This window comes from Anolis sagrei, chromosome 1 (genome assembly GCF_037176765.1).
Source record: "Anolis sagrei isolate rAnoSag1 chromosome 1, rAnoSag1.mat, whole genome shotgun sequence".
NCBI classification, from domain to species: domain Eukaryota; kingdom Metazoa; phylum Chordata; class Lepidosauria; order Squamata; family Dactyloidae; genus Anolis; species Anolis sagrei.
Genome location: NC_090021.1, coordinates 105,243,212 through 105,267,665, shown reverse-complemented (window position 1 = coordinate 105,267,665; position 24,454 = coordinate 105,243,212). Strand labels below are relative to the sequence as shown.

Here is a 24,454-nt window from a genome sequence, read left to right as displayed (position 1 = left end):
AGCTTTCACTGCAGATTTTATTATTCACAAATTTTATTTAAATACCCTCTCTCTAGGAATCTCTAGGTCCTTCATTGCGATTCTATGCTCAGCTTCCAGTGGAAGTCCTGCTGGGGGACCTAGAAATTCTTAGAGATATTCTCTCAGATGAAAAATAGAAAAAAATGTAAAGTTATATTTATTGGAATTTGTATATACCAACAGACAAGAACCATCATAAATAATATGGTTCAAAAAGAATAGGCCTGAGCACTGAAATTACATAATTCTCTTGCTCTCAAGAGGGCAACTACATCCAAGAGTACTGAAGGAAATAGCAGAAGTAATTTCAGAACCACTAGCAATAATCTTTGAGAATTCCCAGCAGGCTGGAGGAGAGCAAAATAGATGACCCAAAGAATTATCTACCATCCAGTCAGTCTGACATCAATACTAGGAAAGATTTTGAAGCAGATCATTAAGGGAGCAGTCTGTAATCACTTAGAAAAGAATGCTGTGATCAATAAAAGACAACATGGGTTTTTTCAAAAACAAGTCATGGCAGAGTAATCAAAATGGCTAATTGTATATGCTGCTAGGAAAAAAATGTTAGGTGGATTTGGTTGAGCAACTGAACCTAAAGTGGTTCCTCTACATTCTGGAAAAAAGTGACTAGTGGGGTCCTGCAGGGTTTGGTCCTAGGCCCAGTGCCATTCATTATCTTTATTAATGATTTGGATGAAGGTACAGAGAGAGTGCTTATCAAGTTTGCAGATTACATGGAATTGGGAGGGATAGCTAACACTCCACAAAATAGGATCAGAATACAAAATGACATTAACAGATGAGAGAGCTGGGCCAAAACTAACAAAATTATGAAGGTTATCTGGAAAGTAAGGTTATAAGGAATGTAGTTCTTGCAGGGAATTTTCTCGGGGGAAGTTGGTATCAATGCCGTGTAGCGGGAAGCCAGCAGAAGCGAACAAGCATTGCTAGTCGTCAGTAGCTGATCAACTGGCGTTGTGGTGAAGGTTAGAGATGAGCATCCTCATTCTGTTTCCCTCCAAGTGTGAATTTCGCACTGTAATACGCTTTCAAATGCTAAGGGCATGAACACCACTGTGATTAATTGGTACAATGGGCGGAAGCCAGGTTACTAACTGGTGCGACTTACAGAGAGCGGTCAACCCTCCTGTTTAAGGAGCTCCACTGGCTGCGGTTCATTTTCCGGTCCTAATTCATGGTTCTTACTTACAAAGCCCTGAACAGTTTGGGACCCGCCTACCTGCGTGACCGCATTTCTGTGTACGAACCCACACAATCTCTTTGATCATCTGGAGAGACCCTGCTCGTCCCCACCTCCTTCGCAGGCGCGACTGGTGGTGACGAGGGAGAGGGCCTTCTCGGTGGTGGCCCCCCGACTCTGGAACTCACTCTCCAAGGACATCAGACATGCCCCAACTCTGGCAGTCTTTAGGAGGAGCCTGAAAACGTGGTTGTTCCAGTGTGCCTTCCCAGAATAAGGAACATTCTCAGCAATATGCCCTCAAAATGTACTTTACCACTTATTTAAGACTGACTGCATCCCCTCATCTCTCTTTGAAAACCTTGTTCATGCCCAGCGTTATTTTTTAAATTTTAAACTACTACATTTGGCCCGGCCATAGGTTTTTAAACGCTTGTGTGTAATTGTTATGGCTTATTGTTATGTGATTCATATTAATTGTATTGTATTGATTGCTTTGTTATTGCTTTTGTCTATTGATGTACTATGGGCTTGGCCTCATGTAAGCCGCATCGAGTCCCTTGGAGAGATGGTAGCAGGGTATAAATAAAATTTTATTATTATATTATTATTATTATTAATCGCAAAATCGTTTCAGTTTATGGAAAGAACGTAATCTCAAGACAGCAAGTAACAAAATGGGTACGGAATATATTGTGAGACCATGAAGAAACTTCGCAGAGCCATCCAAAACAAACGCCATGGGATGGTGACAGCGGGAGTCTGTCTCCTTCATGATAATGCATGTCCGCACACCGCTTATGCAACACAAGAGTTATTGACTTCATTTGGTTGGGATGTTTTAAGCCACCCTTTTCACAGACCCAATGTTGCACCCAGTGGCTCTGTTCACTAAATTGAAGGAACACCTTGGTGAAAAACACTTTTCCAATGATTATGAGGTGAAAATCTAAGAAACAAACTGTCTGAAAAAGGTGAAGGGAAACTTCTATGACACAGGCATCAAAAACTCATCCACAGATTACAAAATATATTGAACTGAATGATGATTATGTGAAAAAATAATGTAATACCTATGCTACAATCCATGTAAGTTTTATTAAAATATATTCATTCTTTGTATTTCAAAAAACATCTAGTAACCTTACTTTAAGGATAACCTTCTTAATTTCAACAAAGAGAAATGTGGGATATTTCACTTAGGCAGAAAAAAATGAAATGCAAAGATACAGAATGGGTGACACCTGGCTCAATAAAAGTCCATGTGAAGGGGATCTTGGACTCTTAGTAGACCACAAGTTGAACATGAGCCAACAATGTGATGCAGCAGCTGAATAAGCCAATGGGATTTTGGGCTATATAAAAAGCGGGATAGTGTCTAGATCAAGGGAAGTAATGGTGCTAGTTCTGGGTGCTCACCCCACACTGTCTCTCTTATTCCTGACTGGACTGCTGTATCCAGAGGGGTCACTACCTTGGAGCCAAAAAAGAAAAATGAACTTTGCAACATGGAAGGTATGGACATTGTTTAATATATAATCCTATTGGAGAACAGGACTGCATTTTAATAATATCTGAAAGTCTAATAATTGAAAACCATTTTCCATATTGACTGCTGAGGACATTGTATCCATGGCTGTGGACATTGTATCCATGGCAAAAAAAAAAAAAGAATAAAGAGTTAGAAAATGCAGTATCAGTGACTGGGATAAAATGCATGTAGCATTCAAAATCTAAACAGTAAGACTTTACACTTTCCTTGTTTGATGACCTTTGTGGTACATTGCAAAGTCCTTCTATTGACTCAGGCACTGACCAGTTGGAATGGTTGAATACATGCCTACATTGATGAGTTTTCTAGATTGACATTCCAACTGGAAATATAATAGCATGTTACGTTTTGAACATGAACTTACAAGTGTCAATAAAGTCGTCAATTAAATAAAAAGGCATATTATTATAAGTGAAAATACAAATGAGTACAGTATATACTCGTCTATAAGTCAGCCTCATGTGTAATTGAAGGGCAGATTTTGGGGCTAAATGTATGGCTTTTGATCTGATCCATGGATAAATCAAGGGTCAATCCATGGAGAGGGAAAAGTGCCAGTGCCACTTCAGGGGGCCAGCAACCATCCCTGGTTGCTGCCACCATTTCCCTACCCAGGTATTAAAAAAAAAACAAACAGTAATAGTAATTGGGATCAGTGGTTCTTTTAGGTTTTCCTGGAACAGACTAAGGTTTTCCTTCACAACTGTACTTGAAGGGCATCGTTCATTTTTGAGAAAAGTAATGGTACAATACTCACACTGACCTGTATAAATTGATCCAGATTTTTTGACAAAAAAAATTCTAGGTTTATACGAGAGCATATAGGGTAATCACCGAGTGATGATAGACCTATATTTAAGGTTAGGACCAAGCAATGCAGTATATCTGCACAAACTGAACCCAGATTATTTTGCCAATTTCTCTAATGTCCATACATAGCACATTCAGTGACATAATCTTCAACCTTTCAACCTAAGTTTCTCCCTTTAGAAATCTCAGCTGTTACCCCTCACATCAAACTAAGCTAGAACATTTACGCCAGCTACTGACTTGCAAATATGTGTAAAAGCCATTACAATTTTTTCTTTCACACTCTTCACAAGGAACTATGCATGAATTTGCTTCTTTGACCCCCTCACTATGTCCCTGACAATTGCCATCAAAGAAAAATAACCCATAAGAAGAACAAGACAACTCTAGCAGTACTACTTGTTAAGATCTGCTTTCGATAAAGTCATGACTCAGTTGCAGGTCATGACTCAACAGTTGAGGGCCCATGTTGTAAGGCACTCATCTGAGAAAAGCAGAAAAGGGCAAATTCAGACAAAAACTGAACTTACTTGATAGTTTTAAGACAAGGTCACCATCTACAACATTGCATGTACTAAACAGGACAGCACACCAGAGAGATTGTTATTTAATCGGTTGGACATATAGATAAGATTGCACTCATAAAGTTTCCTGCCTACTCCTAAACATTTCACACACACACACCCTAAAAACCCGCCTTTGGGTGTCCGCAGTATGAGAAGTGGTGCAGTAGGCTTCCATTGTAGAGTTAGAGTGGGGGAGTTAGTGGGAATGTTAACTGTCAAATTGCAATGCTCAATAATCTTAAATCCAACTAATTATTTTTGTTAATAGATATTGGGGTTCAGCTCATAAACAGTCTAACAGGACACACAAAATGGAGAGACACAGTCCATTCTTGGAGCAGGAGTCCAAGACTCTAGATATAATGTTAACACCTTTGTTCCAGATAGACACACCTATTGCAACCTTAAAAATGGAAAGCAAGTTGAGAAAACTGATGTGGCTACAGGGTTACTAGTCTTTTAGTGCATTATCACGTCATCAAAAGAGGCTAATTGCTATATGCTTGGAATTAAACTAATGTCACTGTCCTTTTGGCGTAAATTTTGGGGAAATGTAAGGGAGAAAAATGAATATGGGATGAAACCATATTAACTAATTGCATGGTAAAGACTGCTTTGAAGATTATTACCAGTTATTAGCATTATCAGACTATTGTATTCTTCTCTGGCTAAATTAAGATGCTCAAGTTTTATATATCTAATGCCAGAAAACCTCAATCACAATTATTTTGTTCCATTCTTGGTTTTTCTACAGCAGTGGTTCTCAACCTGTGGGTCATGAACCAGCAATGGTCTGCGAGAACGAAAATCCGGTCTGCAGACCTCCTTCCTCTTTATTTTATTTCCGCTCCTTTGTGCAGAGCTAACCAGCCCCACCCCTTACGGTACTAATGTTGGAGAGTGGTCCCTGGTCAAAGTGACCCCCAGTCAAGTGGTCCCTAGTCAAAGTGGGCTCTGGTTTTTTAAAAAAAGGTTGGGAACCACTGTTCTACAGCAAACAATCTTCTATTCCACTAGGAACCCATTAAATACAATATTTAAACACAGAAAAATAGATTCTTCCTAAATGTCTCTGGGCACTGAGGTTTTGAGGCAACTCTTATGCAAAATTAGAACCTACCTGCATCCTACCATACAACTTAATATACTGAGTCAAAAATGGCAGCTTCTTCACTATGTTTTTCTTACACTTTCTGGTTTGATTGCTGACTGCCTTGGGGACTGCTTTTTGAGATGGAGAGGCAGGATAGAAATATTTCCGTAAAATGTTTATAAAATACTTTTATAAAGAACATTTACATAACTCCCGTTTCAGCTGGGAGCAGTTAAGGCATCTCCTTTTCTCCTGATATAGCACAGCTGTCATTAAATCATGTCTATAAATAATCCCAGTCTAGAAACAATCCCAAATCAATATACCAATGACTCAACTAGGAGGGTGAATAAACGAGCTCACCCTTTCATCATGCCAGAAGGGGCAAAAATGATGAGCCAAAACTTCCACCTGGAATTCAAAAAGGCCAAGCCCAAAGTTCAGTCAAAGCTTGAAACTTTTGGCATTATACACAAGAGTCCTCACAAGTCTCACCTCTTTTCTCACATTCAAAGCAAGAAAGGGGAGGCAAAGGCACTTGTATTTGGATTTTCCCTGAAGCATATGATCATCAAGTGCCCATTGTGTGCGGAGATGGAGTATCCTGACATGATTCCATACCTCCACTTCAGCTCTGAGCTAAAGAGGAGATAAAGGTATGTGAGTTTACTGAATACTAAATAGATGCTTCAAGATTAGATTGCACACTGCCACTTGCTATAATGAAACTATTGGCGAGTGATCCTTGAGGACATCTCACAAAGAGTCCAAAACATGGCTTAAGATCCCCTCTGTTTTACAGCCTGCTATCATGAAACTATTGGGGAACAGGTAGTTGTTTTCTGGCAAGTGATCCTTGTGTGTACCTTGCAGAGTCCAAACCACAGCTTAAGATCCCCTCTATTTTACAAGCATAGTTTAAAATATAATTTTATGAATAACCAATAAAGGAACATTTTATCACATACGCATCATCAGCATCAGTATCACGACCATCATCATAGGCTATCACTCATGGCCGAGTATGACTGTCTTCCAAGGATAGAGTCTCGGTGGTGAGTCAGGAAGTGACTGTAGAGACCTATTTTGGATCCAAATGGTCTTTCACAACAATGACGTATATTTCCAGATGAAACGCAGTATCAACAAGGGTTTACTTGATGCGCCTTCCTCTTGGCATGTTTCTCCATTTCGCCGTCTATTTGTGCCTCTTCAATATCCATAGTAATGTTGGTAACAGCTGACCTCCAGTTAGAACGCTCGAGGGCCAGGGCTTCCCAGCTCTGGTGTTTATTCTACCTTTTTTAAGGTTAATTTTAAGCCCATATTTAAATTCTTTTGCTGTCCATCGACATTCTATTTTCCGTTCTTGAGCTGAGAGTAAAGTAACTGCTTTGGGAGATTGGGCATTTGGACAACGTGGCCAATCCAGCAAAGTTGACAGCGGAGAATTATCACTTCAATGTTGGTCTTTGCTTCTTCCAGAACATTGATGCTTGTCCGCCTATCTTCCCAGGAAATTTGCACAATTTTTCGAAGGCAACGCTAATGGAATTGTCCCAGAAATTGAGAGTAATGTCTGCAGACGGTCCATATTTTGCATACAATAGAGTTGGAAGGACAACAGCTTTATAAACTAGCATCAGTTTTTTATTGGTATGTTTATATACAGCATTGAATTTTGCTGGAGTTGTAAGCCACCTTGAATCTCCTTCGAAGTGAGAAAGGCAGGGTATCAATGAAGTAAAAAAAATAAAAGTAACAGCTAAATTTGTGGGTTTTATTTTTAGAAATGGTTGCTTATGGAAGGAAATGTACTTCCATTAATGTTAGAGAAAGGCATGAACGTGTGTGTACACACTGCTAGTAAGATCGAGAAGACTGAAAGTAATCTCCCCCCACCTCCATGTATTTTTTGTCTTTCTATTTTTTATTGTACTGTTATTATAACCTGTAATAAATAAAAATGTAAAAGTTTTTAAAAATGGAATGTCAAAGTAATACCAGTATATAATATCAATTGTTCATTAGGTTATGAAGGTGCCTTGTTTGCCCTTTTGATGAATTAAGTAATGTTGATTCTTGTTCCACTCCTTTAACTCCAGAAATTTTATTGGATCTGAAATTACTACTGTTTGTTTGTTTGTTAAATAACATGAAAACAAATGTTATTTTCAACATTAAATTTGGGTATAAAACAAGGCAATGTACAAGACAAACTTGAAAAACACATCAAAACTAGGAAAAAGAAACTTCTTTTTATGTAACACTTGGCCCAACTGTTTTCTCTATGCCAGCGAGACATACAAAATGTTCCTTGATTAACCTTTTTGGCTCTAGAAAAATGTCAACTACTCCACAGACCAGAGGAGTATTTCTGTTTCTCCTTAATTCTGGTTGCTAGAGGGAAGAAATGATTAATCTATGCAGGCACAAAAAGGCTGGAAATAGGAAGAGTCCTCTAGATCACCTCCAAATGTATAAGATGAGCCCAATCTCTGCAGGACAACAGTGTCCTCAGTTTCCCACCTGGGAACTAAAGGCCATCTGCTTGGGAAGGAATAAAATAATCACAGCTAGACAAAAGACTCAAAGCAGAAATAGAAAAGGTAGGGATTCTAGCCAGGTATGATCATTCTGCCTAAAGGAAATGAATTTGTGAGCAGATTATCTGCTTTTACAACTATCCATTTTTTCTCTAAAAGATTCTGAGATTCTCATGTTTTCCAAATACATTGATAAAATTTGAAAGTCTTTGTCACATCCTTAACACTTTCAAAATATTTTGAGATCACACTGGAAAGCTCCTAAGCAGACTCATGGCAAAGCTGTAAGGCCTCTGTTGATTCTAGATCTCTCTAGAATGAATAACTATTTACCAGAATCCAACATCTAAATTTTGGTAAATTCTTTAAAGAAGGTATCAGAGCATATGACAGCCTCCCAGCTTTGAGGATGAAACTGATTATTTAGAACCATTTCAGTCTGGTTTCAAGCCTTGTCATGGAAAAGACTTTGGTCATCTTGATGGATGGTTCTTGTTAAGAACCAGATAGAAAAACAATCCCTGTTTGATTTTGCAATGGTTTTGTTCTCTCTTGGAAGATTTATTACAGAAGACGGTGAGAGAGAATTCCTATTCAAAGTTATGGCCATTGGTCTATGGGTTCCTCAGTGCTCTGCTTTATCTTCCATGCCATTCACCATTTACATGAAATTTCTAGGAAAAGTAGGTCCAGAGATTTAGGGTTCAGTGCTTCCAGTATGCAGATGGCACTGAACAATATTTACTCCTTTCCACCTAACTCCAAGAAAACTGCTTCCATTCTAAACCAGTAGCTGGCATCAGGAAAAGAACTGGATGAGGTAGAACAAAATGAAACTTAGGGCACTTCCAGACAGCATGAAAATACAGGTTTTAAATAAAAGACAAAAAATCCCGAGACCTGAGAGCATGTCCCCACACAGACCAGTTAGTCCTGGGATTTCTTCTCCCATTTTCCTCACAAGATTCCTCTTTAATGGAACAAGATGGAGGGCAGACAGAGGACATCCTGCAGAAGGCTTTTAAAAAATTGCTGCATTATGAGCTGGACTGTATACATATAAATATAAGCATATTCGCATGTGCGCATATGAGGTTCAGTACATAACAGAGTGATTTTTTAAAAAAAAAAACTTCTGCTGGATTTCTCCCTTTCTCCAATTGTTTATTTAAACTCTGTTTAACATTATAAAGTTTACAATAAAGCGTTTCAGAGAGTTCTAACTGTTCTCTGTTTGTGCTTCCTTCAAGTCAGCTATGTGTCCATTTCACAACCCAATCAGCCGATCAGCTGTTTCTGGCTTTTTAAAAGTGGACATGTGCTGGAGCAGTCTCCACAGGGGGTAGGAAAGGAAATCATGTGTTTTTTGTGAGTGCAGGGATATACAGTAATGCGAATATGCACATTTTGCAGCAAGAATTGGGATAAAAGGGGACCTTTTCACCCCATGTTTTAGTCCATTGTAGCGAATCAGCACAGGCTTACAGTTAATGTCATGTAGCCACCCTCTAACCTGGTAACTTCCATATTTTAGGTGCTGTGTAGATAGACACTTAATCTAGGCATGAGAGTTATCAGAGCCTGTGCTGTATGGGGTTATACTTTCTCTGAAGATACAGGCTCACCATTTGGCTATATTCCAGGACCCCACCTTGAATTGGGTTTTCATGGTAGCCAGGAGTGCTTTTGCACATGTAACACTAATAGACCAACTATAGTGTTCTTGGAGATATCTGATGTGCCTCTGTGAAAAAAGTCAATGAGAGAGTCCAATCCAAACTTCCTACAGAGTGAGTTCCAGAACCTAAGAACAGCAACTGAGAAGGCTCTTCCTTGTTTCCTCATAAATCACACCTGCCTCCCTGTCAATTTCTGCACACAAATCAAAATGCTGGTTATGACCTATAAAGTCCTATATGGTATAGATTCAAGCTATGCGATAGACCATATTCAGAAGGGGCACCCAAACCTCCTGATGAAAAGTTTCAGAGGCAGGAAAGAAAAATATATATCAATTGTGCAATTTGTTTCCATTGATAGATGCAAACCCTATGCTTGTATATATATATTTAAACACAAGGAACTCTCAAAAGCATTCAAAAGCTCACAGGCAAAGAGAATTATATCATCAAAAAGATATTTACCTTTTTTGCCGCATTAATATCAAAAAATGGTTTGTGACGAACACTGAAGGGTTCTTTTGCTTTGTCGATTTGCCCGTTCTTAATTTTATCATGTCGTGGTGATATAATTTCTTTTTCAATACATGCCAGACGAACGTTAAAATCGCAGTCCCCAACTGGTTGTCCCTGTAAAATTAAAGTAACAAAATTCCATATTATTTAATGTGTTTGTAACATCTAAATGACATGCATAAAAGGCTGACCAGATAATGACCTGCACCTAAAAATATTACTATACATTTGATGAATACAAAAATGAAGTGGTAACAAAACTGATAACCAAAGTAATATCTGAAAGGGATACAGCCCTCTTACTCTAAATTCGAAGTATGTAACTCAAATCACTTAAGGAGCCATTTAAAAAAAACTATTGATTCAAGCGAGTTACATCACCAATACCTCCAAAAATGGTAATTTAAAGCTGTTTCTTTTCCAAAATATATCTTTCCCCTTCTTAGCTTTAATCCCATTAAAACACTGCCCTTTCCTTTGCTTCATCAAATAACTCACTTAAGCAAGAGCTTTGAATTTGGCTCTATTCTTGCTTTGCTCTAGACTGTTTCCTCTGAAACCGCTGAAAGATAGCCACTGATGTGTGATTGCAATATCAAGGGATTTATGTCTGACTACTGTAAGTGATTTTACTGATGTGGGCATGTAATCTTTATTCTTACTTAAATTGTCATCTTCTGTTTAAGCTCATAAGGGAAAATATCGACGTGGTAAAATTACAAAGCTTTACTCATCATCAAAAGCAGAACAGTCTACAATAAATTTATTACTCCTAACATTTGATATATTAATAATTCAATACCTTGAAAAGTATTTTGCCTGTGAATTCATTTTAAACTTCCCTTTTGATCTTAAAAATAGTTCATTGAGTTTTCTGCCAAGGAAATCTAATACTACACGGGCTACTGAGACTTTTCCAACAAAAGTTTTAGATATATATGAAAACTATAGAATTGTTAGCATTTCTACCACAGGAAAACCACAGGAAAACAAACTAGTGTGCCAATTATTATATACGATTAATTTGCTTAAACATAAAGTGTAATAACATGGTGATAGTAATGCATGTAACTGAATGCTCAAACCTGCAGAAACAGTATTGCTACTGCAGTATGATAAAATATAGGTTTACAACTCAAGAATTAGGTTTAATACCCAGAGCTTTAGAAATTTGGGAGGATTAAATCAAATCACTTTTATGTAATCATAGTAGTCCTGAAGGGCTTCAAACATTTCCAGATAGGGACAATTATGTGCATAATGTGCCTTCAACTCACTCATCAACCTACACTGATCCCATGAATTTCATGGGATTTTCTTAGGGAATGAATAATGAGAAGTTGTTTACTATTACATTCCTCTGAAATACCACTTTAAAACTTCCTAGGCTATCCAACTTAACTTCCAGGGGATTATTTTTCCTATCACAGAAACCTGGAAATCACTTGACTGTCCAGATGTTTCTGAAGTGTGTTGTTGTTCATTCGTTCAGTCGTCTCCGACTCTTCGTGACCTCATGGACCAGCCCACGCCAGAGCTCCCTGTCGGCTGTTACCACCCCCAGCTCCCTCAAGGTCAGTCCAGTCACTTCAAGGATGCCATCCATCCATCTTGCCCTTGGTCGGCCCCTCTTCCTTTTGCCTTCCACTTTCCCCAGCATAATTGTCTTCTCTAGGCTTTCCTGTCTCCTCATGATGTGGCCAAAGTACTTCAACTTTGTCTCTAGTATCTTTCCCTCCAGTGAGCAGTCGGGCTTTATTTCCTGGAGGATGGACTGGTTGGATCTTCTCGCAGTCCAAGGCACTCTCAGCACTTTCCTCCAACACCACAGCTCAAAAGCATCGATCTTCCTTCGCTCAGCCTTCCCTAAGGTCCAGCTCTCACATCCGTAGGTTACTACAGGGAATACCATGGTTTTGACTAGGCGGATCTTTGTTGCAAGTGTGATGTCTCTACTCTTTACTATTTTATCGAGATTGGACATTGCTCTCCTCCCAAGAAGTAAGCGTCTTCTGATTTCCTGGCCACAGTCTGCATCTGCAGTAATCTTTGCACCTAGAAATACAAAGTCTGTCACGGCCCCCACGGTTTCTCCCTCTATTTTCCAGTTGTCAATCATTCTTGTTGCCATAATCTTGGGTTTTTTTACGTTTAGCTGCAACCCGGCTTTTGCGCTTTCTTCTTTCACCTTGATTAAAAGGCTCCTCAGCTCCTCCTCGCTTTCGGCCATCAGAGTGGTGTCATCTGCATATCTGAGGTTGTTAATGTTTCTTCCAGCAATTTTCACCCCAGCTTTGCATTCATCCAGCCCCGCACATCGCATGATGTGTTCTGCATACAAGTTAAAAAGGTTGGGTGAGAGGATGCAGCCTTGCCGTACGCCTTTCCCAATCTTGAACCAGTCTGTTGTTCCATGGTCAGTTCTTACTGTTGCGACTTGGCCCTTGTACAGATTCCTCAGGAGAGAGACAAGGTGGCTTGGGATGCCCATCCCACCAAGAACTTGCCACAATTTATTATGATCCACACAGTCAAAGGCTTTAGAGTAGTCAATGAAGCAGAAATAGATGTTTTTCTGAAACTCCCTGCCTTTCCCCATTATCCAGCGGATATTGGCAATCTGGTCTCTCATTCCTCTGCCTTTTCTAAACCCAGCTTGAACATCTGGCAACTCTCGCTCCATGTATTGCTGGAGTCTTCCTTGCAGGATCTTGAGCATTACCTTGCTGGCATGAGAAATAAGGGCCACTGTACGGAAGTTGGAGCAGTCTTTCGCATTTCCCTTTTTTGGTATGGGGATATAAGTTGATTTTTTCCAGTCTGATGGCCATTCTTGTGTTTTCCATATTTGCTGGCAAATGGCATGCATCACCTTGACAGCATCATCTTTTAAGATTTTAAACAGTTCAGCTGGGATCCCGTCGTCTCCTGCTGCCTTGTTGTTAGCAATGCTTCTTAAGGCCCATTCAACCTCACTCCTCAGGATGTCTGGTTCTAATTCATTCACCACACCGTCAAAACTATCTTCGATATTATTATCCTTCCTATACAGATCTTCTGTATAGTCTCGCCACCTTCTCTTGATCTCTTCAGCTTCTGTTAGGTCCCTGCCATCTTTGTTTCTTATCATACCAATTTTTGCCTGAAATTTACCTCCAATGTTTCTAATTTTCTGGAAGAGGTCTCTTGTCCTTCCTATTCTGTTGTCTTCTTCCACTTCCATGCAGTGTAGCTCACAATATATCTCATCATTGGCTATGCCGGATAGGGTTGCTGGGACTTGCAGTTAAAACAACACTGGGGGAGTTCCCTCATTCTGACACTTGCTTTAAGGACACAGAGAGACCCATCAGGTGTATTTGAGACTTTCCATAAATAGCTGCCAGAACCCTTCTGTACATAGGGAAGGCCTTATATAGTGTGAGGAATCCAATACATCCAGAAAGGCTTTTGAGTACCAGTCAAGCATTCCAAATTCACAGACCTGGTCATTTTAAATCATGTTAATATCATAGCAATTTCGTAATTTCTGTAGATTGAGAACCTTTAGTCAGATGAGCAAGGGAGAGGCAATCTCCATTCCACACACTCAAGACTTTCCACTATAAATTAATTCAGAGATGAATAACTTCAACAACTTTCTTTGACACAGTTGTCACCTTTCCAACCCTTTCCATCACTGCTTCCTTGCAACAGTGGCAGGACTGGAATTGCTAGCTTGCTTAGAATAGATTTAGTTTATGGCTTCCTACCCTTTTTGGGGGGGGGGGGGGAGGATTTAACAGAAATAAGGATTCGAATATATGAGTTTAAATACTTAGAAAAAACGCATATTTATGATTCCCTGAAGGTTTGTTCAGTTTAGAAATATTTAATTATCAATGCTTCTTCTATGGTAGCATATACACATTTATGAACTCTTAACTAGCATCAGAAAATTGCTTCACATTTTCTTTTAGTCTTAACTTCTCTATTTAATATTTACCAGGAAAGTATCATTAAATAAGTCACTATCACAACCTCTCTTGGCATTTTCATATATGTCATGTATTCACATCCTGTGAAGGTATGCTTCAAAAATAATGGCTAATAGCTATACAGTCTGTGACTGAATGATGTTGCAGAATAATATTGTAATAGAGGTTACATCTCCCATATCTAGAAATCAAAAAATCAAAATACTCCAAAAACATAAACTTTTTACCACCAGCGAACCACTTTCGTCTTTAGGGTCACATGTCTAACTAGGCGAGTTTGGGTTGTTGTAGGTTTTTCTGGGTTGTATGTGGATTGTGAGGTCTGTTGGAAACTAGGAAAATTGGGTTTATACATCTGTGGAAAGTCCAAGGTGGGAGAAAGAATGCTTGTCTGTTGGAGATAGGTGTGAATGTTTCAATTGGCCACCTTGATTAGCATTTGATGGCCTGAGTTGTTAGGTGTGGCTTGTTATTGCCTGGGAGGAACCTTCGTTGAGAGGTGATTAGCTGTCCCTGATTGTTTCTTGTCTGGAGTTCCCCTGTGTTTGAGCGTTGTTCTTTATTTACAGTTATAATTTTAGAGATTTTTTTTAATACTGGGTGAGTTTTTCCCCAAATAGCCTTATTGGGGGAAAGAGAACACAAGAAAGGTGGGAGGGCCCTGCTTACATAAAGCTTCTCTTTAAAAAGGCTCTCCAGCAGCTTCTGTGTTTGCTCTCTGCCCAGTGTGGCAAGGGGGCGTCCAAGGGTGAGTGCAGAATTGCTATTTTGGCCACTGTTTGTATCCAACCCAGAAAGAATGAAAAAGGCTCAGTGGGAGGGGAGAATTTTTCCCTCCCTTCCCAACTACTTTACTAAAAGTGTGGAAAGTGTCTGGCAGCCTAGCAAGCATCTGGGACATGTGACAAAACACATTTTACCCACTGCTCATTCACCATGTATATGCAAATAGAAATTCAAACATCCAAAAAACTTCTGAATAAGGGAAGGCCAACCTACAATTGAGCAAACAAAAAGCAAGGCAGTGGGTTTGTTTTTGTTCAAAAAGAGTTATTTTCCCCTTTCTTAGTTTGATACCAAACACACTATAGGACACTGGCTTTCAGCTCCATTCTTCTAGCAGGCATTGTCGGCTAATAGGTTGCATCCAGGAAAGCCTTTCAAATAACTGAAAGAGCTTCTGTTTGCATAGGCACTACACATTTCACCAGCCTTTGCACCACCACAGGCACACATGAGCATCAGCCATCTGCCCCTTCCCACCAACTCAAACAGTTTGGTAGGGGAGAATTTTTGGAAGAGTTTGGGATATGAGAAAATACTAAGCAAAAAACAAATGTTGCTGACTTCAACAAAAGGAAATGCTTTGCTTTTGTGAAAAGTCTCAGTAGCATACTTTCCAGCTAGATTTTGAAAGAATAATCACAAAGAGGAGGCTATTGATGTGCTGCTGAGAGTTATTGATACACTACACTGAGTGAGAACTTGTAAAATCATGGCCTGAAAGGAAACTGACTGAATAATTTACTCGAGAGCATACGCCCACTCACGTTATGCCTATAAGACATACACTTGCCTTAATAGACTCAGCCAAAGCAAAGCATATGCCACAACTATCTTAACGTTAAATTACTCTGAAACCAAATTTAAAGCATTACAAACAGCTATAGCTTTCTAGAACAGTCATTTTAATAAATCTGCAAACCTTCAAGGAAGCTAAACGTTTTATGTGAAATTGTATGGAAGTACTTTTTTAATTATGCGTTTGCAGTCATATTTCAAAACAGGTGTGTCTATGTTACAAGTTAGCAGAAGTACACCTTGAGTAATTGCTAGATCTCTGGGTGGATTATAAAACTCACTTCTGGCTCACAAATGTTTAAAAAACGTGGTGAAATGACTCCATGTTTTACCCTGCATTTCCTGTTGAAATAAAGGACAACAGAATAATCAAGAGCAGATTACTAGATGGAAGGGTTGTATGCTCCATTAATTCTCCCCAATACTCCAAGAAAATTAGGAGCTCCTAAATTCTTAAATTTTAAGTGTATGTCTTTTGCAAATGGGCTCTGGTCTAAGGGCCCTGGCCCTTGAGCACTCTAGCTGGAGGTCAGCTGTGACCAGCAGTGCTGTAGAATTTGAAGAGGAAACCAGTGCCCTCACTGCAGGAGAACATGCAGGTTAAGAATAGGGCTCCACGGTCACCTACGTACCCACCGCCAGGACATCAAACTTGGAGGACAATCGTACTCAGACAATGAGGGATCACCTAAGTAAGTCTGGTCCATGTGTCTCAGCTTTCATGCAAAAAAAAAAAAGCAAAGCATAGTAAAAGGTTTGTTGCCAGGGCTGAAGAAGGGCTTCTCTAAAACTATACCTGAAGACCAAGAAAAACATTGCCTCCAAAATGCTCTCCTGATGGGGGATATTTGGGAGTCCCTAAGTGTTTTGGCCCACAACTTCCAGAAATCTCAACCAGTTGATCAGCTGTTAGGATTTCTGGGAGTTGAAGGCCAAAACATCTGCGGACCCTCAGGTTGAGAACCACAAACGGGGGGGGGGGGGGGGGGGGGAGAGATGACATATATCGGTTAAATTTGAAAAAGATGTTTAAAAGGTAGGCAGTATAACTGGAAGCTACACTCAGTTCTTTCTGCATCGTAATGACACTAACTATATGGCTTTGGGTGGCTTTGTAGAGTCCTTATTTCAAGTTAAATTTTCAATAATGGCCTGAACTTCTAACATAAGCTAACACAATGAACTAAAATCTACTGAGCTTGGAGTTGTTGTCAGTTTGTTCTCTGTATAAGTTTCAAAGAATCAAGTGTTGGAAAGATCTAAAAGATAATCTGTTCCACGCAGCAGCTGGGATACTTCTTTTGTGGCATCGTAATGGAAAACATTTAGTAATGACTGAGATCAATGTTACAGGAATCGAAAAGCATCTTTAAAGAGTCAAAGACTTTAGAGGTAGCTATCCAACATATTCAAAAATATAATATCAAACTTTCAAAAACAGAACATATGCTGGTAACCTACCATAAAAAAATGTATTTTAAACTAGCGAAGAAGAACAGGAACAAGAACAATTTCACTCCCTATATTAACAAAAATAAATAATTTTCTAGTGAGCTATTGTTTTTTATGTACCATATTTGTATTATAGTCATTTAAACATTATATAAAAAGGACAACCTGAATCTGCATCTTAGCCCAATGAGTTATCCAGAAAAGAAAGAGAACAAATCTTACATTTGTTTTCACAAATAGTTATCTGTTTACTGTGCCTCAAATATTATGGCCAATAGGATGCCATAAGAGATGATTTGTAAAGTTCATAAATATCACATGGTAATAAAATGTCTTTCATTAAAGACAAATTTGTATTAAACTGTACAAACTAAAGTATTGAATCCAAACAGTAATTGAGAAATGGCAAAACTGAAGCCCATTTACAATTTAAAATAGTTTAACTATTTGTTAAAAATTACAATTTCAAATAAGAATATATTTTAAATGACACACAAGCACAATAGCTTCATAAATAACTAGCTGTCCCCTGCCACGCGTTGCTGTGGCCCAGTCTGTTGATCTGGAAAATAAAGTAATGAGAAAGTGTTGGTTTCTAATATATGTAATTTCTTTATACTTGTGGGTAAACAGTATTTCTTGCTGTTTCTTTGTCATGTTTGTTGATGTGGAGATTGTCTGATTTGCCCACCCTGGAGCATGCAAGATATCATTATCCTTTTTTAAGGGTCCCTTTCAAATCTATGATCCAATATCTCTGCATGTGTGAATCATATCTATCTGTCTATCTATCTATCTATCTATCTATGGCTGGATGGCTCTTTGTCAGGAGGACTTTGATTACGTTTTCTTGCCCAAGTGAAGGGAGTTGGATTGGATGGCCTTAAGTATTTTCTGTTGGTCATGAGGGTTCTGTGTGGGAAGTTTGTTCCAATTCTGTCATTTGTGGGGTTCAGAATGCTCTTTGATTGTAGGTGAACTGTGAATCCCAGTGACTACAACTCTGAAATGTCAAGGTCTATTTCCCCCAAGCTCCATCTATGTTCATATTTGGGCATATTGAGTGCTTGTGTCAAGTTTGGTCCAGATCCATCATTGTTTGAGTCCACAGTGCTCTCTGGATGTAGGTGAACTTCAACTCCCAAGCTCAAGGTGAATGCCCACCAAACCCTTCCAGTATTTGGCCAAGGGAGTTCTGTGTGCCAAGTTTGGTTCAATTCCATCGTTGATGGAGTTCAGAATGCTCTTTGATTGTAGGTGAACTATAAATCCCAGCAATTGTTTTTATATGTTGTACACCGCCGTGAGTCGCCCTAGGGCTGAGAACGGCGGTCAACAAATGCAGCAAATAAATAAATAAACTACAACTCCGAAATGACAAAAATCAATTTTTTTGAGTAATAGTCACTCTTTGTGTTGTGAGATGTTTTGTTGCCAAATTTGGTGTGATTTCGTTCATTGGTTCTTTTGTTTTTAAGGTACTAATTATGCACAGAGCATTTATATATATATAGATGCATGGTCCTGCCTCTTTTCCCAATTTCTCACTTACTGGGAATGGAAAGTTGGGGAGCACTCCTTTAATTGAAGGGGAAATGCTGGAGGAAAATGGGGCATCCAACAAGAGCATCAGATAAGATGGAATGTCAGATAAGTGAAGGTCGGCTAAGCAAGACTCTACTGTATCTAGAAACCCAGTACAGTAGGCTCCTAGTTAACCGGCACCCATGAGGATTGGTAAATACTGAATAAATGTAGTTTTTGGTTTCTTTGGAGTTACTATTAAAATAGGCAATATCCCATATAATATTGGAATACAGTAATTAAAAGCAAATAAAGACAAACTTAATTTAATGTAATACAGTTTTACTGTATTATAAACACTAATTTTACTAGATTATAAACAAGATTTTATTTACTTCTTCAATAACACTTTAAATATAAATCTAAAGAGTTCTGGTTACTTGAGGTCCAGTTAACTGAGAGTCTACTGTACCTGCAATTCTCTTTCTCTTGTCAATTTTTTCCTTGAGAAAACTCAGTAGGTGCTGGATATGGATATGTAACTAGCCTCTTTTCCTATCTCTCCCTCGTCTGTCTGTCTGTCTGTCTGTCTGTCTGTCTGTCTGTCTGTCTGTCTATCTATCTATCTATCTATCTATCTATCTATCTATAAATGCTCTGTGCATAATGAGTACCTTAAAAACAAAAGAACCAGTGAACAAAATCACACCAAATTTGACAACAAAACGTCTCACTACACAAGGAGTGATCATCACTTAAAAATAATGATTTTTTCATTTGGGAGTTGTAGTTGCTGGGATTTATAGTTCACCTATAATCAAAGAGCATTCTGAACTCCACCAACAATGGAATTGAACCAAACTTGGCACACAAGACTCCCCTGATCAACAGAAAACACTAGAAGGGTTTGATGGGCATTGACCTTGGGTTTTGGAACTGTAGTTCACCTACACCTAGAGAGCACTGTGGACTCAAACAATGATGGATCTGGACCAAACTTAGCACGAATACTCAATATGCCCAAATATGAAAACAGATGGAGTTTGGGGTGGGGGAAATAGACCTTGACATTTGGGAGTTGTAGTTACTGGGATTTATAGTTCACCAACAATCAAGGAGCATTCTGAACCCCACCAACGACATAATTGGGGCAAACTTCCCACACAGAACCCTCATGACCAACAGAAAAGCATTTCAAATCAGGCGGTCTCACTCTAGGAGCCACAGTGGCACAATGGGTTAAACCCTTGTGCCGGCTGAATTGAAGGTTGGCGGTTCGAATCCATGAGACAGGGTGATCTTTCAGCTCCAGCTTCCCATGTGGGGACATGAGAGAAACCTCCCACAAGGCTGGTAACACATCTGGGCGTCCTCTGGGCAACGTCTCAGCAGATGACCAATTCTCTCACACCAGAAGCAACTTAACAGTTTCTCAAGTCACTTCTGACATGATAAAAAAAACTCTATATATTGCCAGCCTGGGTCTTCAGCTTGTGAATACATGAGAGTGTTTCTCTCCAAATAAAGCAATATGATCTATGTCAAAATGTGTGCTTTCTGTATTCATTTTCACTTTAATTCTCATGTGATAAAAACAAAGATACATCTCTATAGGAAACATGGGATACAGAAGTTTGCAGCTCTCTTCAGAATTGCATATATTCACAATTTGGCTGCTGGAAGGATGGTGGGAGCTTTCGTCCAAAAGATTTCAAGATCTTCAAAGGCTAAGCACTTTTTGCTCATGCTGAAACTACTTCAGGCACAGACAGCAAGAAAGACAACCCTGGACTACAGCACAGCAGGGGAGCAGCCCTCTCCAAAACCCAAATGCTCAAAACCTGCCTGCAAAAAGTACACAGGAGATCTCAACAGGCATTTCCCCAGTTACATTTCTTTTGGGATGCTCCCCAAGGAGACACAAGAAAAATTCAAAGGTTTCTTCTCCCCTGCTCCATCATCAAAGGAATATATTAACGATTACATTAACCTGCCCTCCCAACAGAATGCTTGAAAAATCTTCCTACACAATAATTTTAATGTATTATTCTCACAATCAAGTGCATTTTAAAGAAACAGTAAGCCAGACAGATGACATATACATGTACAGAATGGGAGGACAGGGGTAACATAAACAAAGCCAAGAGTTTGGTTTTTTTAAAAAATCTTTTCAGTCAATAAAGAGATTCTAGATAGCATAAATTTCTAAGGAATAAGGCCAACATCCACCAAGGAATAAACAAACCAACAACACATGCTCCTTTTTCGAACAGTGCACATTTCTAGATCAGTGCAAATTTCTAGATCAGAGTTACAAGAACGAAAACCTTTTCTGCGAACCTCCTTCCTCTTTATTTTATTTTATTTATTTCCATTCCTTTTCACAGAGCTGACCATCCCCGCCCTTTTTGGTCCTAATATTGGAAGTGGTCCCTATTCAAAGTGGTCCCCCGGTCAAGTGATCCCTGGCCTAAATGGGACCTGGTCAAAAAAAAAAAGTTGGAACCCACTGTTCTAGATGCTTGTATTTCAGATTCCAGAACTCTCTTTTTTTGAATTAAGGAAGCAATTAAATTGTTTCAAAAACCTATTGTAGAAATGAATATGGATAATAAATAGGTAAATTAATTCATCACAGAGTGACCAAATTATAGAGCCAGACTTTGATTTTAAAGGCCGGAATGCACCAGATTAACTTGTCTGACCTCCTGTAAAGCACAAGCAATTACATTTCTTCGTGTCATCTAATATCGGAGCCATCCAATTTGCATGTCTGTGAAAAAATATATTTCCTCAATTGAAGCTCTGCACATTACTTCTTGCCATTTACAAACTCACACAAAATAGTAGTCTCCTTCACCCCCTTCCCTGGGTTTCTCTAGCTTCAATGTATGTGGCTTCCTTCCTTTACAGAGGCCAAAAGAGAAAAGACTCTCTTGCAGAAAGATATATGAAAGTTTTATTTTCTTATTTAAAAAATCAACCCATCTATCACCACTGTAGCAAAGAGATCTGTTTCATTCAACAGAGAATTAAAGAGTCATTGAAAGGTTGCATCCATTTCCTTCCAGGAAGAACACTACAGCAATTGGAAGACCCATTTGGCCCACTAAGGGAGCCCATAAAATGAGCAGCTGCAGGAAGACTGCTTTTCCTTTCTGTTTGTGCAAGAACACAAATTCATGGAAATTGCCCTGGGAAGAAAGAGGATCATTTCATCTCCCGCTTCTCCCATCATTTAAGCTGTGTGTATAAGGTCAGGCTCCATCTGATATTTTCACTGATTGATAATCCCAACCAGTGGCAATAGCCCATTTCGTACATACTCCCAGAGTCTAGATCAACATTTCTGGCTTTTTGTACAAACCACAGCAAGCAAAACAGCATTCCTTCTCTAGTTAGGACAATTCAGAAGCAGGCAACCTTCAAATTGGACTATAAAAAGGAGGGAAAAGGAGCAGAGAGGGAGGAATGTAGCAGCACCTTTATGACTAACTGGTTTGTATTTCAGCATAAGTTCCATATATATAAAACCATGCTTTCAGAAGCAAGACAGTTACATCCAGGACTCGGGATATAAAGCATATTTAGGTAATTGTAGGAGTAGAATGAAGTGTAATAGGAGCCAGAAATATATGAATCATGCCCCTTTCCCAAACATTTCAAAGGATGATGTGATGCAGTTTTTCAGATCTTTGCAATGGTCAGTTAGTACTGATGTGTAAAAAGGATAGATCTGCTTAACAAAAGTTAGTTTCCTTGGGTTCAAACCCATCTAACAAGATTCCTTTAGTTACATGTGTAGTAAGGAGTGAAGACTTGCATTGATACATACAATGTGCCATGAAGCCATGCATCTACTCATTGATTAGAATTCACCTGTTTCTCTTTCTAGTCATCCTTTGTAATTTCCTTGCTCAAGGCTTGCAAGCTTTTAAGCCTACACTGTATACCAGTGGTTCCCGACCTGTGGGCCACAGCCTACTGGTGAACCATGAGACTTAAATTAAGGTCTGTAGCTCTAGATTATTAAATATGGTTTTCTGTAGGCGTGCAGATGACTACTTCTGTATCACAAGCTAGAGCTGTTGTGGTCTATCCAATGCAATTGTCTGAATCAGCACCCCAAATAACCAAACTGAATCTAAAGTTGACCAAAACAGATTCATAACCCTGGTCAAATAGTCCCTGGTCAAAATGGTCCCTGATCAAGTAATCCCTGGTCAAAAAAAGGTTGGAACCACTGCTGTATAGCCAGAGAAGCTGAAGCCCATTTCACATAGCTGAATAAAATCCCACATTATATGCTTTGAACTGGAATATATCATAGTGTGGACTCAGATAACCCAGTCCAAAGCAGGTATGATAGGATTTTCTGCCTTGATATTCTGGGTTTTATGGCTGTGTGGAAGGACCCTGAGGTATCCTATAACTGGTGTTTGGTTATGGCCACTTCTAATGTCTAATTTATGTCCATTGACCTGTTTTCATAGTAACTGTCTTCTTTGTCCAATGTAGAGGACAGGGCATTACTGGCATAAGACGGCACTGGAATGTAAGTGCCACAAACCCTTAACAGCCAGATTTGTTGGAGAGGATGGGAGTTGTAACTCAAACCAGTTGTCGTGAGCAGGACAGAGCCTTCCAATTCCTTCTCACGTCTGTGTCAGAAGAGAAATTAGCACATTTTTCCAAGGTCAGTCAGAACTCATGCATGTTGCACTAGAGCTGTATTTTAGAACTGTGTGTGAAACAGGTTATATGGCACAGTGAATTTTGTTTGCTATGTGCCACTTTATGAAATGCTGTCTGAACAGTGGGACATAAATAGGATTAACACATCAAGGAAACTTATGGACATTTCCACCAACACTATTTTGTAAGTCTCTGAGAGACCATTTGTTCGAGCTTTTCAAAATGGGTATATTTCTCATACTTGTCAGAATGTGTAAATTCCTCAGCATTTTTTAAGCGCTAACAGAATCAATGTCTCAGGATTAATCACAGATTCACTGTAATTGGGGTGTGGTAGTTGAGTGCTGAGACTGTTAGCTGTAAGTTTGTAGTAGCCCTGTGTTGAGTTGATGAGGGTTATAGGTTGGGGAATGAAGGGAAAGGGATTGTACATATTGTAAATACTGTACTAGTATTTGTACTATTAATACAACTTAAGAAAGAAAAGCCTTCTGGTTGGAACGAACAGCTTTGTGTCTGTGCATTATTTTTGTTCCTGAGGGGACCAGTTCACTGCAAGAAGGTATTTGGCTCCCTAACATGAGTGAAGATTCATGCTGATTGGAACTCCTGACAAAACTGTCGGCTGCATGACCTCACTATCACACAGCAAGGTTTCCACCTGAAATGATCCCAATGGCAAAAGACCCCCTTCACTTAATAAGTCTCCATGTCCCATTGATCATCACTGTGAAATACCTCATCATTCAGACTTTAAAAAGTTTCATCTTGCCAAGACAAACAATTTAGCTAAACTATTTTTATAATTAAACTTCTATAATTAGCATAAAGACAGTTTGCTGGGTTTTTTTAATCTTTTCAAGCTTGGCTACTGTTAATGGTCTTTTTCAGATAAAGCCTTGCTTCTGTTTCTGCTGATAACATGATGTCTGGAACTGTCCTTGAACTGGAAAGCACAATGCTGCTCAGTAAATTCTCTTCACAGAATCCAGCTGCATTTAAAACAACCTAAAGTCACTCGACTTCAAGCATTACTAGTCACAAACAAGGCTAACATGTTTCTTTAATGACTGAAGGTTGTCCTATCTGCATATGCCTTCCTTTCTTTCTAAAACAAGCATCCAGTTGAAGATCTGGAATATTCCACTTTGTTTTAAGTGGAATACATCTCCCTTATCCATGGATTAAATATCCACAGTTTCACTTACCCAAACTCCAAAAAATATTCATGCTGGAAG

At 39.1% G+C, this 24,454-nt stretch overlaps 1 protein-coding gene across 1 annotated transcript in view; it reads right to left on the bottom strand.

Moving 5' to 3' along the window:
- Positions 1–24,454, bottom strand: part of RNGTT (RNA guanylyltransferase and 5'-phosphatase) — a 172,133-nt gene that overhangs the window by 83,249 nt on the left and 64,430 nt on the right. The window contains exon 11 of the mRNA XM_060753013.2: positions 9,937–10,101. Coding sequence (XP_060608996.2) covers positions 9,937–10,101 — 165 coding nt within the window. The remainder of the gene's footprint in view (positions 1–9,936; positions 10,102–24,454) is intronic.